The sequence below is a fragment of the Cervus canadensis genome, chromosome 24 (assembly GCF_019320065.1).
Source record: "Cervus canadensis isolate Bull #8, Minnesota chromosome 24, ASM1932006v1, whole genome shotgun sequence".
NCBI classification, from domain to species: Eukaryota; Metazoa; Chordata; class Mammalia; order Artiodactyla; family Cervidae; genus Cervus; species Cervus canadensis.
Genome location: NC_057409.1, coordinates 4,411,356 through 4,425,685, shown reverse-complemented (window position 1 = coordinate 4,425,685; position 14,330 = coordinate 4,411,356). Strand labels below are relative to the sequence as shown.

The 14,330-nt window shown below is 37.4% G+C and overlaps 1 protein-coding gene across 24 annotated transcripts in view; it reads left to right on the top strand.

Annotated features, from left to right (window-relative positions):
* EIF4G3 (eukaryotic translation initiation factor 4 gamma 3) overlaps positions 1-14,330 on the top strand; it is a 343,267-nt gene that overhangs the window by 82,143 nt on the left and 246,794 nt on the right. For all 24 annotated transcript variants that reach the window (XM_043444851.1, XM_043444852.1, XM_043444850.1 and 21 more), the window contains one exon: positions 4,683-4,758. Coding sequence is in view for 16 of the 24 variants with exons in the window: in XM_043444849.1 (XP_043300784.1) it covers positions 4,683-4,758 (76 nt within the window). In the remaining 8 variants the exon portion in view is untranslated. Of the gene's footprint in view, positions 1-4,682; positions 4,759-14,330 lie in introns of those variants that run through there.

Below are 14,330 nucleotides of genomic sequence, written 5' to 3'. Positions count from 1 at the left end.
GGTTTTTCGTGCATTCACAGATACATGCAACCATTACCACAGTCAGTTTTAGAACATTTCATCACCTTGGAAAGAAACCTATACCTCTTGACTACCTCAGTTCATACCTCAGTTCATATCTCTCCATTTCTCCTAGTCCCAAGCAGTTGCTAGTCTTTTTGTCTTTATAGCTTATTCTGAGCATTTCATAAAAATTATATAAGAGATAGCGTGTTGTGATTGACTTCCTTCACTTAGCTGTTTGCAAGGTTCATCCGTGTTGTAACATGTACAATTAGTACAATTGCCCCTTGAACACTGTTCAACATGGATTTGAAGTCCCTGGGCCCATTGTTCGTGAACGTCTTTCAATAAAGACCACACTACTACACAGTCCTTGGCTGACTGAATCTGAGAGTGTGGAATTGTGGATATGGAGGGCCAGCTGTAACATTGTAAGTGGATTTCTGACTGTGCTTGTAGGTCGACGTCTATAACCCCCATGTTATTTAGGAGTCAGTTGTATTTCATTTCTTTTTATTGCCAAATTAAATTCCACTATATACTGCATTTTGTGTATACTCTGTTCATCAGTTGATGGACAATTGATTTGTTTCCACCTTTGGCTATTATTAATAATACTGCATATATATATATAAATATTCATGTACAAGTTTTTCCAGGACATATTATATTGTGTATATGCTTCTCACTTGAGTGAAGTTGGTGGGTCATAATGCAACTTAATGTTTAAACTTTTGAGGAAATGTCAGATTGTTTTTCATGGTGGCTATATTATTTCATATTATCACCAGCAGTGTATAAGGGTTCCAGTTTCTCCATATTCTTGCCCACACTGGCTTTTTTACTGTAGCCATCCAGTGGGTATGAAATGGTATTTCATCATGGTTTTGATTTGCGTTTCCCTGATGACATTGAGCATCCATTCGTGTAGTTGTTAGCTGTTTGTATATCTTCTTTGAAGAAATGTCTGTTCAGATCTGTCAAAAAGTTGGGTTGTGTTTTTGTTGTTGAGTTATTCTGGATAAAAGTCTCTCATCACACATCTTCTTTGCAAATATTTTTCCGATTCTGTGGGTTGTCATTTCATTTTCTTAATGCTATCTTTTGAAGTACAAAAGTTTTATTTCTGTTGAAGTACAATTTATCTGGGTGGGTTTTTTTTTGGTTGCTGTTCTTTGGTGTCTGTCATACCTGTGCAATTCATTGCCACATATGTGGTCATGCAGATTTATTCCCTTATTTACTCTTAAAAAGTTTATACTGCTAGCTCTGCATCTAGGTTTTGATCCAGTTTGGAGTTAAGTTTTGTGTATGTTGTGAGGTGAGCATACAATTATTTATATATATATATATATATATATATATATATAATTTTTTGCCTTTGTCTATCTAGTTGTCCCAGGAGGAGATGGTTAATCAGTTTCTATATGTGACAGATCTGAAAAACTCAAAAATAATTTTGGATGTTCTTAAATTATTTTTAAAACATTCTGAACTAATCTGAATCATTTTCTGTATCATAAACAGTGACACAGGATTTTTTTTTTTTTAGAATTAAAAATTATGTAGACGGTGTGTTTATTAACTTTAGTGCATTTACTTTTTAAAGCTAGGTTTAGTTTTCTTTTGTTAGGATTGTTTTCAAAATATGCTGGTTTATTTAAATTGGATTTCTTTAATTTTTGAAAGACCTTATGGGTCAGAACTAATATTAAAGGGAAATTTCCAAAACCAGCTGTATTTGAAACAATGTTTGTTTCGAGAAATCGTGTATGGTATCTTGTGAAATACTGTATAGTTTAGAAATTTTGCCCTTATTCTTGTATGTTATAGAAGTTACTCTTTTCATTATCAAAAGTAGGTAGAAATGAGAAAATAAAGAAAGCATAGATCAACTAATGTAACTGTTTTGCCTTAAAGAGTAACTAAGAATGCAGAAAAGATCTTTTTGATTATTTGTATCTGTTGAAATTAGTTGCCTGTGTCTTCTCCAAAGCAGTGTTTGTGCAAAGGAATTTGTACCCTTGCTTTCTTTTGCAATGAGTCAGTGTTAACTTGAGCTGTTACTTTAAGAATATTGCTTATGCTTTGCATCCGGATAGCAGCTTTTCTTATAGTATTGTGGGGCAGAGTTTAGGAACATTCACCTGGGAATTGTAAATGGACTGTTAGTATTTCAGCAAAGTGGAGGAATATTTGTATTGACTTTTACTGCTTGTTTCAGCTACTTGTTTTCTGATTTGTCAAAATCTACCTTTTGAGGAGTTTCTGACTTTGAGTCAAACCCAGTGTCAGGTATGATTGCCGTAGATTTAGAAGCTCATCCTGGTGGAGTTCATCATCCTTGAAATGTTAGTAAACATTTGTGCTAAAAATAATTATAGTTCCCCCTCCTTCCTTCATGGTACAGTAGGAAATGTTCAGGTCATTATGTAATCTCATAGATCCTTGGATTTCCCTGATGAAATTTGGTCTCTGAGAATTTTTTGTCTGCCTAATTGACATTTAGTGTGGAGAGTTATGTAGTGAGTACTATAATAATCAATTTAAATTCTGTTGTATTTTAATACTCTCTAAGCTTCAAGTTTTGTTTCTGAAATTTACTTGTTAAATTTTTATTAGAAAGAAAATGGGGAATTAGAACTTTTTTGCATTCATATTTATGCTTAAGTCTTATTAATTCAGTTATTACATATCAGCTGTCCAATCTAGCTAATGATTATGCTTGTATTTCCTAATGACATAATATAAATCATAACAATTTGAATCACAGAAATGTCAAGTGGGTGTACTACTCTTCAATCACGAGATTTGAAAAATAAAAAGTGTGTTCTGGAGCATTGCACATGCATATTACACACTGCACATTGTTTGAATTAGAATTTAAATAGTACTGTGAGAAGCTGTTTGCTTGTTATATTGAGCTGAAAGGCAGGTAAGCATCCAGTGATTTATGCTGGAGATACGGAGCTTGATGAGAACTGGTAATAAACTTAATATTAATCTATAAAATTTTGTTGGTAGTCTTCAGAGGGAAATAAATGAAGTGAGTAGTCTTTGTGACCAAGGGAAAAGAATATTTGTTACTGGAACATTGACCAAATATATGATTGTCTCTTTAGAAGTCTGGTAATTACAGTAATATTGTTAGCCAATGAAGTGACTAATAGAAATCCGGAGCCTTAACCTTTCCTTGTAAGATGAAAAGGTATGGTTCAGCCCTTGGGGCCTACTACTGATAACTCACTTGGAACTTATTTCCACGTCGTGACAGTTGACCCTAGCTTGAAAAAATAGTAGTTGGCTTTGCAGAAGAAAGAAAGGTTTTATGTTTTCTACCATTCATGTGACCACAATGCAGAACCATAATTAAAAGTAAGTTTTCTTTCAGCTAGGGATAGTCTTCATTCTGAAAGAATTGACAAGCTAATAGAAAGGACTGACGCCCTGAAACTTGTTAGGCTCATGTTTTCTACATCGTGAATACATATGTAGTGTCTTTGGATGAAGCAGTTCCTTTATGGATGGTTTACCTTTGTTATTTCTCAGTGCAGCGTTTTAAACTAGTTCTTTGTGTGTAGGGCGGGATGGCGTGGTGTCCAGCTGTTGTGTGAGGTTGCTAAGTTTAAAGAACTATCTAAAAACTGGTAGCAGTGTTATTAATACTGAGTGACTAAAGCATTGGTTTTTTTGTTTGGGTTTCCCTCTCTAACCTCAGTAAACTGTTGCAACTTAGATGTGAGGAATTTTACTTCTAATGATTCTTTAGGCCTCCCGCTGCTTGTAGTCATTCTTATACAGTTATTATTTGCAGTTGTCACTTTGTCTTCCTGTTTCACTGAATTGAAAAGGAACATGATATGAGAATTAATTTGTTGAAGAAAAGATACTGTCTCATTTTGGGTTTATTACATTTGTAGTCTTTTAAAATACATTTAAATTATAAAAATAACTTATTTTTATTGTAGAAGAGGCACATAATACAGCTTTATAATCCTATCATCCAGAGATAATTGCTGTTAATCTTTTGGTGCCACTCTTTTGGTTGTCATTCTTAAAGAGGTGAAATATCACCTTACCAGATAGAAGAACTTACATCTTTCAGTTTTGAAGCTGAATAAAATGATGCTCTTTTGAATAATATCCTGACAACATGTTGAAATATTTTAAACTAAGTTGTGGTGGGGAGCCTCTTTTTTTAAAAATGAAGAGTTGATGGGTAGAGATAGGAAAAGTAGTAGCTAAAATAGAAAAACAAGGAAACGGTTGTATTTGCCATTCCTTTGTAGTTAGAACAGACTTGGTCTTTGTCAGTAATTTCCACGTTGATGAATTAGTCTTATCTTCCTGAATATCCTGCTTATACTTCCTTAGTCTTTTTCTCCAGGAAGTAAAGGTGGTAGTCTCATCTTGGGCCTGAAGTTAGGAGGCTTGTTGTATGGTTTTTATTTGTTTTGAGTTTCCATGGAATGGTTATCATGGGAATCCCTTTTGGAGAGATTGATTTAATCACACTAGGAAATTTGAGATATTTTGTTTTCCAGTTTCTCTGGAGAAGTAAGTGGATGGCCCCACTAATTGGATGACGAAGCTTGGGTCGTTGACAGGATTTTGTGGTCGAAATTTGCTCTTACTGCTCAGTTTGTTCTTGTTCTCTTATCCTTAACTCGCTCTTCTAGAATTCCTAGAGGACCTGTGCAGCAGCCGCTGGAGGATCGAATCTTCGCCCCGACGGTCTCGGCGGTGTACAGCGCGGTGAGTGCCTCAGGGCTGTTCGTCAGACGCGCACGTTTTCTGCACGCGAACCTTCGCTGTAAAGCGCTGTTAGATTGCTACACGACATGCGTTTGGCTAAAAGTTCGATAAAATGTCAAGTAGGATTAGATGTACATAGTGTACTGTGAATAGATCTTTTCCCCTGTCATCTTACTGCAGGAAGTAGACATGAAAGAAACATTCTCTCAAGGTAGATTGACTCAGGCACCTGTGTTTGTTCTCCTCCCTTTTCTGCACTCCATAAATATTGTGGTTCTTCTAGGATACTGAGTTTTAATTTTCTTTTGACTATTTTTCCTTCAATTATAATGAATTTTACTTTTTTGCCTTAAATTTTTAATTTTACTTTTTTTCAATCTTTGCATATAAAAATGCATAACGTTTAGAAAACAGTGGTTTTAATAGGAGGGAATTTAAATATTTATGTTAAATGATTTAAATTCATACATGACTGGAAATTTGAAAGAGGATGAATATAATAAAATTAGAAGTGAATTTCAGGGATCTTACAGTAAGTGTAAGGGAATTTAGGGGAAAATTGAAGAGTTTTTTTAAATTTTTTATCTGTGCTGCACTGTTTGTGGGGTTTTAGTTTCCTGACCAGGGATTGAACCCAAGCCCTCAGCAGTGAATATGTGGAGTCCAAACCACTGGACAGCCAGAGAATTCCTGGACATATCTTTTTAATGTTTCATTTCATCATACCATTTATTTCTAGGATAGGGTACTTTAAACAAACTCATCATGTAGTGAGAGAATAAATAATTGTAATCCAACTGATACAATAAAGCAATAATTCTTATCCTATTTGGTTATAAATTACTTTTAGAATCTGAAAATGGTTGTGATACTTTCTCCTAAGCAAAGAGCATATATTCAATGTTTGCAAATAATTTAGAACTTCACAGATGTTCATCAGCTCATTCATAAGACTCTGGTTAAGAACCTTAGTTAGAGATATCAGTTCAGTTCAGTTGCTCAGTTGTGTCCAACTCTTTGAAACCCCATGGACTGCAGCACACCAGGGTTCCCTGTCTATCACCAACTCCTAGAGCTTGCTCAAACTCATGTCCATCGAGTCGGTGATGCCATCCAACCATCTCATCCTCTGTCGTCCCCTTCCCCTCCTGCCTTCAACCTTTCCCAGCATCAGAGTCTTTTCCAATGAGTCAGTTCTTTGCATAAGTTGGCCACAGTTAGAGATATGAACATGCTATTATATGCTTCATTGAGGAAGAGGCACTAAGCTGGAAGATACAGGACTTTTCTAGACAGAAAAGGGAAGAAAATGCCTTCTTAGGACGTTAGGAATTAGAGGCTCGGTTAGTGGAATGGTAAGTAGTCAGTCATGTGTGGGATATGTATTAGGTTTCGTAGCAGAAGTAGAGATGAAGAAAGTGGGTTTTGAAGCTTTTAAGGTCGTCCTAAAGAGATAGAACTTTGTTATGTGGGTAATGAGTAAGGTAATTATTTTTCTGGTTTGCTCAAAATGAGTCTCAGTTTGCTCTTGAATAAATCAGCTGAACCACCTGTTAATTATTTTTTGAACCCTCTACAACTCCTAAAATGGACTCAGTTTGGATGATGAACTATCTGCTCACTCTACTAATTGGGAACATTCAACTTACATTAAAAAATGATCTTTAATTTTTTTTCTGGCACAGCTTCCTCCAGGCCAGAGTTGTTCGTTTGTTTATAGTACTGAGCTTGGGGAATCTCCCTGATGGTCTGTGGTTAAGACTTCACGATTCCACCACAGGGATCATGAGTTCTGTCCCTGGTTGGGGAACTGAAATCCCAGATACTGCACAGTGTGGCCAAAAAAAAAAAAGTTTTGAGCTTAAAGGCTGTAGAATTTTATAAGGCATAACTCTTTAACATATAAGTTTTTCTAATTTTGAAAGTATACCTTCAACATTAGCTTATTTAGGAAAAAGAAGAAAATGAAAATTTCCTTTTTCTCTGTTGTAGGCTCTGTATAAGGTATTTTATTCTCATTTGTCACTTTGTGTTTTAAGGTTAGCTTTTCCGTTTGAGACGTGTCTTAAATAATAAATGGTTGTATGTTGTTTTAAGAATTTAACATTCAATAAAGGTTTGACAGATTATTTTTTAAGCTTTTAATGTGTGTCAGACACTGTTGTAGGTATTGGGAATATAGTAGTGAGCAAACTAAACCTGCAGTTCTTATGGAGCCTATTTTCTTGTGAGATAGAAAAATAGTTAAATGTATGTGTGTGTGTGTGTGTATGTGAGATATCTTGTTGGGTGGTAATAAATGCCTTAAGGCAAATGAGGCAAGCTAAAGGGATAGGGAATGGCTGGACATCCTACTTTAGTTAGGGCTCTCAGGGAAGTTTTATCTAAAAACCATGGCATTTAAGTAGAAACTTAAGACAGGTGTGAGATTGCAGATTTTAGGGAAAGTGCGTTTCTGGTGGAAGAGAGAGCGGTGCAGAGGTCAGAGATGGCCTCTGGAGCGTGGACTGTGTTAGGGTACCATCAGTTCAGTTCAGTTCAGCCGCTCAGTCGTGTCCGACTCTGCGACCCCATGAATCGCAGCACACCAGGCCTCCCTGTCCATCACCAACTCCTGGAGTTTACTCAAACTCATGTCCATCCAGTCGGTGATGCCATCCAACCATCTCATCCTCTGTCGTCCCCTTCTTCTCTTGCCCCCAATCCCTCCCAGCATCAGGGTCTTTTCCAATGAGTCAGCTCTTCACATGAGGTGGCCAAAGTATTGGAGTTTCAGCTTCAGCATCAGTCCTTCCACTGAACACCCAGGACTAATTTCCTTTAGGATGGACTGGTTGGATCTCCTTGCAGTCCAAGGGACTCTCAAGAGTCTTCTCCAACACCACAGTTCAAAAGCATCAATTTTTCGGCTCTCAGCTTTCTTTATAGTCCACCTCTCACATCCATACGTGACAACTGGAAAAACCATAGCCTTGACTAGATAGACCTTCGTTGGCAAAGTAATGTCTCTGCTTTTTAATATGCTGTCTAGGTAGGTCATAACTTTCCTTCCAAGAAGTAAGCATCTTTTAATTTCATGACTGCAATCACCATCTGCAGTGATTTTGGAGCCCCCAAAAATAAAGTCTGACACTGTTTCCACTCTTTCCCTGTCTATTTGCCATGAAGTGATGGGACCAAATGCCGTGATCTTAGTTTTCTGAATGTTGAGCTTTAAACCAACTTTTTCACTCTCCTCTTTCACTTTCACCAAGAGGCTTTTTAGTTCTTCTTCACTTTCTGCCGCAAGGGTGGTGTCATCTGCATATCTGAGGTTATTGATATTTCTCCTGGCAATCTTGATTCCAGCTTATGCTTCTTCCAGCCCAGCATTTCTCATGATGTACTCTGCATACAAGTTAAATAAGCAGGGTGACAATATACAGCCTTGACGTACTCCTTTCTCTATTTGGAACCAGTCTGTTGTTCCATGTCCAGTTCTAACTGTTGCTCCCTGACCTGCATATAGGTTTCTCAAGAGGCAGGTCAGGTGGTCTGGTATTCCCATCTCTTTCAGAATTTTCCGTAGTTTATTGTGATCCACACAGTCAACGGCTTTGGCATAGTCAATAAAACAGAAGTAGATGTTTTTCTGGAACTCTCTTGCTTTTTCCATGATCCAGCAGATGTTGGTAATTTGATCTCTGGTTCCTCTGCCTTTTCTAAAACAAGCCTGAACATCTGGAAGTTCACAGTTCACGTATTGCTGAAGCCTGACTTGGAGAATTTTGAGCATTACTTTACTAGCGTGTGAGATGAGTGCAATTGTGCGGTAGTTTGAGCATTCTTTGGGATTGCCTGTCTTTGGGATTGGAATGAAAACTGACCTTTTCCATTCCTGTGGCCACTGCTGAGTTCTCTAAATTTGCTGGCATATTGAGTGCAGCACTTTCACAGCATCATCTTTCAGAATTTGAAATAGCTCAACTGGAATTCCATCACCTCCACTAGCTTTAGACCAGGGTAAAGACTTTGGATTTTAATTTAGATGTGATAGAAAGCCATTGGAAATTTAAGAGCAGAGGAGCTGACTTTTTTTTTTTAAAGGTCACTTTGGCTTCTATATAGAGGGTAGACTGATGAGGCTAGGTGGCTGTGGCTCTGAGGGGGAAGCATGAAGATCATAAGAGGTTAATTGTAATACAGGCAATGATGGGGGCTTGCTGTAAGTTGATGGCAGTGAAAGAGATGAGTAGTGGAGTTGGCTATATATTTTTGAAAGAGTCAGGATGTGATGAGAGCTTGGATGTGGGACATGAAAGAGAGTAAAGGAGAATGTCAGAAATCAGTCAACACTTGAGCAGCTGAGTAGATGAGCTTGATACTAGTTACAGGAATGAGTGCTGGGTGAGAAACAGGGTCTTTGTTGAGAAAAGTAATACATGTGAACGTTATTTATGTGAGGAGTTAATAAGCACTAGGTTGTTTCCAGTTTTTCCTATCATGAGTAATTTATTGCATTTTAACCCTTTTCTGTATTTGGGATTATTGTTATAGAATAACTTTCTAGAAATGCGTTTTCTGAGTTAAAGTGTAGACATGGTACATTAATGCAGACATGTGACTTTGTAAACTTAGTCCTTTAGAGAGGAGATAATCAAAATCCTGTGACACCGTACCTGTTACACAGTTGACATGAATTGCTTTGCATTAAAGTTTTTGAATTTATTTTTGAGTTAGATCAGATTTGACATCTGGTATTAAAAGCTACTGTCATATATGTGGTCCTTCAGTTAATTTAAAAAGTTGATACGTCAGTTACATGAAATGCATATTCTCAAAAGACAAAGGGTTTTGGAGAGTACAAAGCTACCTTAAAATATGATGTCTCTACTTTCTGATCAGTTTTTCCATTTTTAGTAATTCACATTGCTTCCTTACTTTTACAGTGTTGTGCACATGAGCAGTTAGTAGGAGGGTAGTTGACCAGCTGCATCATCTCCCCGTTTCTCAGCCCCAGGATTATGTATTAGTCTTCAGTCCTCTATTGTCTTGGTCCATTAGGATCATTTCTGTGTCACAAAATAAAGCTAACCTTCAGTTCACCTCCTCCTGGCTCAGCATATGGTGCCCGTATGTCACTTTAATTGAGTTGGTTAAATTCCTTGAAAGGCAAAAGATACCTGGACAGCCTTTAAAAAATGATATAATCAAAGATTTCACTCTCTTATGTCTGATAGGGAGGCTGTATGGCATTATGTCAGCCATTTTAGGTTAAGTTGTCTGCTGATATTAAAAGAAGTATCAAAAGTAAGACTCCTATAATGCCTTCAGTTTTACATTTTGGCTTGCTTATTATTTTATTACCATCTGGTTTTTATGAGTTTCTCCTTGGAACATTTATCAGGGATGAGAGGGATGCTTATGTCATTATTCCTCATTAGCCATAATTACATTAGAGTGATTGATCATATGAACAAAAGAACAAAAAAGGCAGAATGTTTAAATGCTAGTAAGATCAGTATGTACTATGGTAGAAAGGAAATGATAAAACTAAAGAGGCATGAGCTAGTTTGAAATATATTCATTAATAACTCTCTTGTTGGTATGCTTCTTAAGAACAAATTGTGAAGTTTTACCATATTGTATATTTTTGACTTATATAGTCAGACCCTCATATCCAAGGGTTCCTCATCCTTGGATTCAGCCAACCATGGATCAAAAATATTTGGGGGAAAAAAAAAGCTTTCAGAAAGTTCCAAAAAGCAAAACTTGAATATCCGTTTGCTGGCACCTTATCTACATAGCGTTTGCATTGTTTTAGGTATTAGTGTAATCTAGAGATGATTTAAAGGATAGGAGAGGATGCGTATGCAAATACGAAGCCATTTGAGCTTCCCGAATTTCGCTATCTTTGGAAGGTGGTCTAGGAACCAATCTCTCTAATACCTAGTTCAGTTCAGTTCAGTCACCCAGTCTTGTCTGACTCTTTGTGGCCCCATGAACTGCAGCACGCCAGGCCTCCCTGTCCATCACCAACTCCCGGAGTCCACCCAAACCTATGTCCGTTGAGTCGGTAATGACATCCAACTATCTCATCCTCTGTCATCCCCTTCGCCTCCTGCCCTCAGTCTTTCCCAGCATCAGGGTCTTTTTCAAATGAGTCAGCTCTTCACATCAGGTGGCCAAAGTATTGGAGTTTCAGGTTCTTTTTCTTGTTTGTTTGTTTGTTTGTTTTTTGAGTTTCAGCTTCAACATCAGTCATACCAGTGAACACCCAGGACAGATCTTTAGGATGGACTGGTTGAATCTCCTTACAGTCCAAGGGACTCTCAAGAGTCTTCTCCAACACCACAGTTCAAAAGCATCAATTCTTCGGTGCCCAGCTTTCTTTACGGTCCAACTCTCACATCCATACATGACCACTGGAAAACCCATGGCCTTGACTTAGACGGAGCTTTGTTGACAGAGTAATGTCTCTGCTTTTTAATATGCTGTTTAGGTTGGTCATAACTTTCCTTCCAAGGAGTAAGCGTCTTTTAATTTCATGGCTGCAGTCACCACGTGCCTGCAGTGATTTTGGAGCCCAGAAAAACATAGTCAGCCACTGTTTCCACTGTTTCCCCATCTATTTGCCATGAAGTGATGGGACCAAATGCCGTGATCTTAGTTTTCTGAATGTTGAGCTTTAAACCAACTTTTTCACTCTCCTCTTTCACTTTCACCAAGAGGCTTTTTAGTTCTTCTTCACTTTTTGCCATAAAGGTGGTGTCATCTGCATATCTGAGGTTATTGATATTTCTCCTGGCAATCTTGATTCCAGCTTATGCTTCTTCCAGCCCAGCATTTCTCATGATTTACTCTGCATACAAGTTAAATAAGCAGGGTGACAATATACAGCCTGACGTACTCCTTTCTCTATTTGGAACCAGTCTGTTGTTCCATGTCCAGTTCTAACTGTTGCTCCCTGACCTGCATATAGGTTTCTCAAGAGGCAGGTCAGGTGGTCTGGTATTCCCATCTCTTTCAGAATTTTCCGTAGTTTATTGTGATCCACACAGTCAACGGCTTTGGCATAGTCAATAAAACAGAAGTAGATGTTTTTCTGGAACTCTCTTGCTTTTTCCATGATCCAGCAGATGTTGGTAATTTGATCTCTGGTTCCTCTGCCTTTTCTAAAACAAGCCTGAACATCTGGAAGTTCACAGTTCACGTATTGCTGAAGCCTGACTTGGAGAATTTTGAGCATTACTTTACTAGCGTGTGAGATGAGTGCAATTGTGCGGTAGTTTGAGCATTCTTTGGGATTGCCTGTCTTTGGGATTGAAGTGAAAACTGACCTTTTCCATTCCTGTGGCCACTGCTGAGTTCTCTAAATTTGCTGGCATATTGAGTATAGCACTTTCACAGCATCATCTTTCAGAATTTGAAATAGCTCAACTGGAATTCCATCACCTCCACTTGCTTTGTTCGTAGTGATGCTTCCTAAGTCCCACTTGACTTTACATTCCAGGATATCTGGCTCTAGGTGAGTGATCAGAGCATCGTGGTTATCTGGGTCATTAAGATCTTTTTTGTATACATCTTCTATGTATTCTAGCTACCTCTTTTTAATATCTTCTGCTTCAGTTAGGTCCTTACCATTTCTGTCCTTTATTGGGCCCATCTTTGCATGAAATGTTCCCTTGGCATCTCTAATTTTCTTGAAGAGATCTCTAGTTTTTCCCGTTTTGTTGTTTTCCTCTATTCCTTTGCATTGATCGCTGAAGAAGGCTTTCTTATCTCTCCTTGCTATTCTTTGGAACTCTGCATTCAGGTGGGTATATATTTCCTTTTCTCCTTTGCTTTTCGCTTCCCTTCTTTTCACAGCTATTTTAAGGCCTCCTCAGACAGCCATTTTGCTTTTTTGCATTTCTTTTTCTTGGGGATTGTCTTGATTCTTTTCTCCTGTACAATGTCATGAACCTCCTTCCATAGTTCATCAGGCACTCTGTCTTTAAGATATAGTCCCTTAAATCTATTTGTCACTTCCAGTGTATAATTGTAAGGGATTTGATTCAGGTCATACCTGAATGGTCTAGTGGTTTTCTCCACTTTCTTCAATTTCAATCTGAATTTGGCAATAAGGAGTTCATGATCCAAGCCACAGTCAGCTCCCAGTAGTACACATTAAAGTCATACTAAATCTCTTGACATTTTCGTTCAGACACCATTACCATCCATTACAGAACTTTGTTCATCTTATAGAACTATACCTGTTAAATAACAGCTATTCTTTCTTCCTTCTTCCAGTTCCTGGAAACCACCACTCTGCTTGCTTTCTCTATGATTTTGGCTGCTTTAAGTAACTTCCGCATATAAGTGGAATCATACAGTATTTGTCTTTTTAGTGACCGTCTTATTTCCCTGTGGCTCAGGTAAAGAATCTGACTGCAGTGTGGGAGACCTGGGTTGGGAAGATCCCCTGGAGAAGGGAAGGGCTACTCATTCCCATTTTCTGGCCTAGAGAATTCCATGAACAGTCCCTGGGGTCTCAAAGAGTCGACATGGCTGAGGGACTTTCACTTTTATTTCACGTAGCATAATTCCATATTGTTGGATGTGTCAGAATTTTCTTTTTAAGACTGAATAATGTCCCTTTGTATGTGTATAACAGATTTTGCTTATCTATTCCTCTATCAATAGACACTTGGTTTGCTTCTTCATTGTAGTTTTTGTGAAGAATGCTGCCATGATACCTCTTTGAAACTCTACTTTCAATTCTTCTGGGTATATGCCTGGAACTTGAATTGCTGAATCATGTGATGATTTTATTTTCAATATTTTGAGAAAAACAAATAATACTATTTTGCACAGAGACTGTAACATTTTATATTGTCACCAACAGTGTACAAGGCTTCTAGTTTCTCCACATTCAATCCAACCATTGTTGTTTTATGTGTATTGTTGGTTTTGTTTTGTTTTTGTTTTTGATGCTAGACATTCTAATGGGTATGAGGTGGTAATCTCACTATAGTATTGATTTTCATTAGCATAATGATTAGTGATGCTGAGCATCTTTTCCTGTGTGTTTTGGCCATTTGTATATCTTCTTACCGAAATGTCTGTTCAAGTCTTCTGCCCTTTTTTGAGTAAAGTTGTTGTTTTTTTGGTTGTTCAGTGTTAGTAGTTTTCTGTATACTAATCCTGTGTCACATATATGACTTACACATATTTTTCTCATTTTGTGAGCTACCTTTTTACTCTGTTGGTAATGTCTTGATAGATAATTTTTTTTTTTAATTTTCATGAGCTAAGACTTGTCTATTTTTTCTTTTGTTACCGATCCCATTGGTGTCATATCGAAGAAGTCATTTCTGGATCCAATGCAGTGAAGCTTTTGTCTGAAGTTTTCTTCTAAGCGTTTATTATTTTAGGTCTCATATTTAGGTCGTTGATCTGTTTTGAGTTAATTTTTGTATATGTTGTGTGTAAGGTCCAACTTTATACTTTTGCATGTAGACATTCAGTTTTTCGAGCACTGTTTGTTGAAAATACTGTTCTTTCCCCATTGAATGATCTTAACACTCTTGGTGAAAATGTATATATGTGAG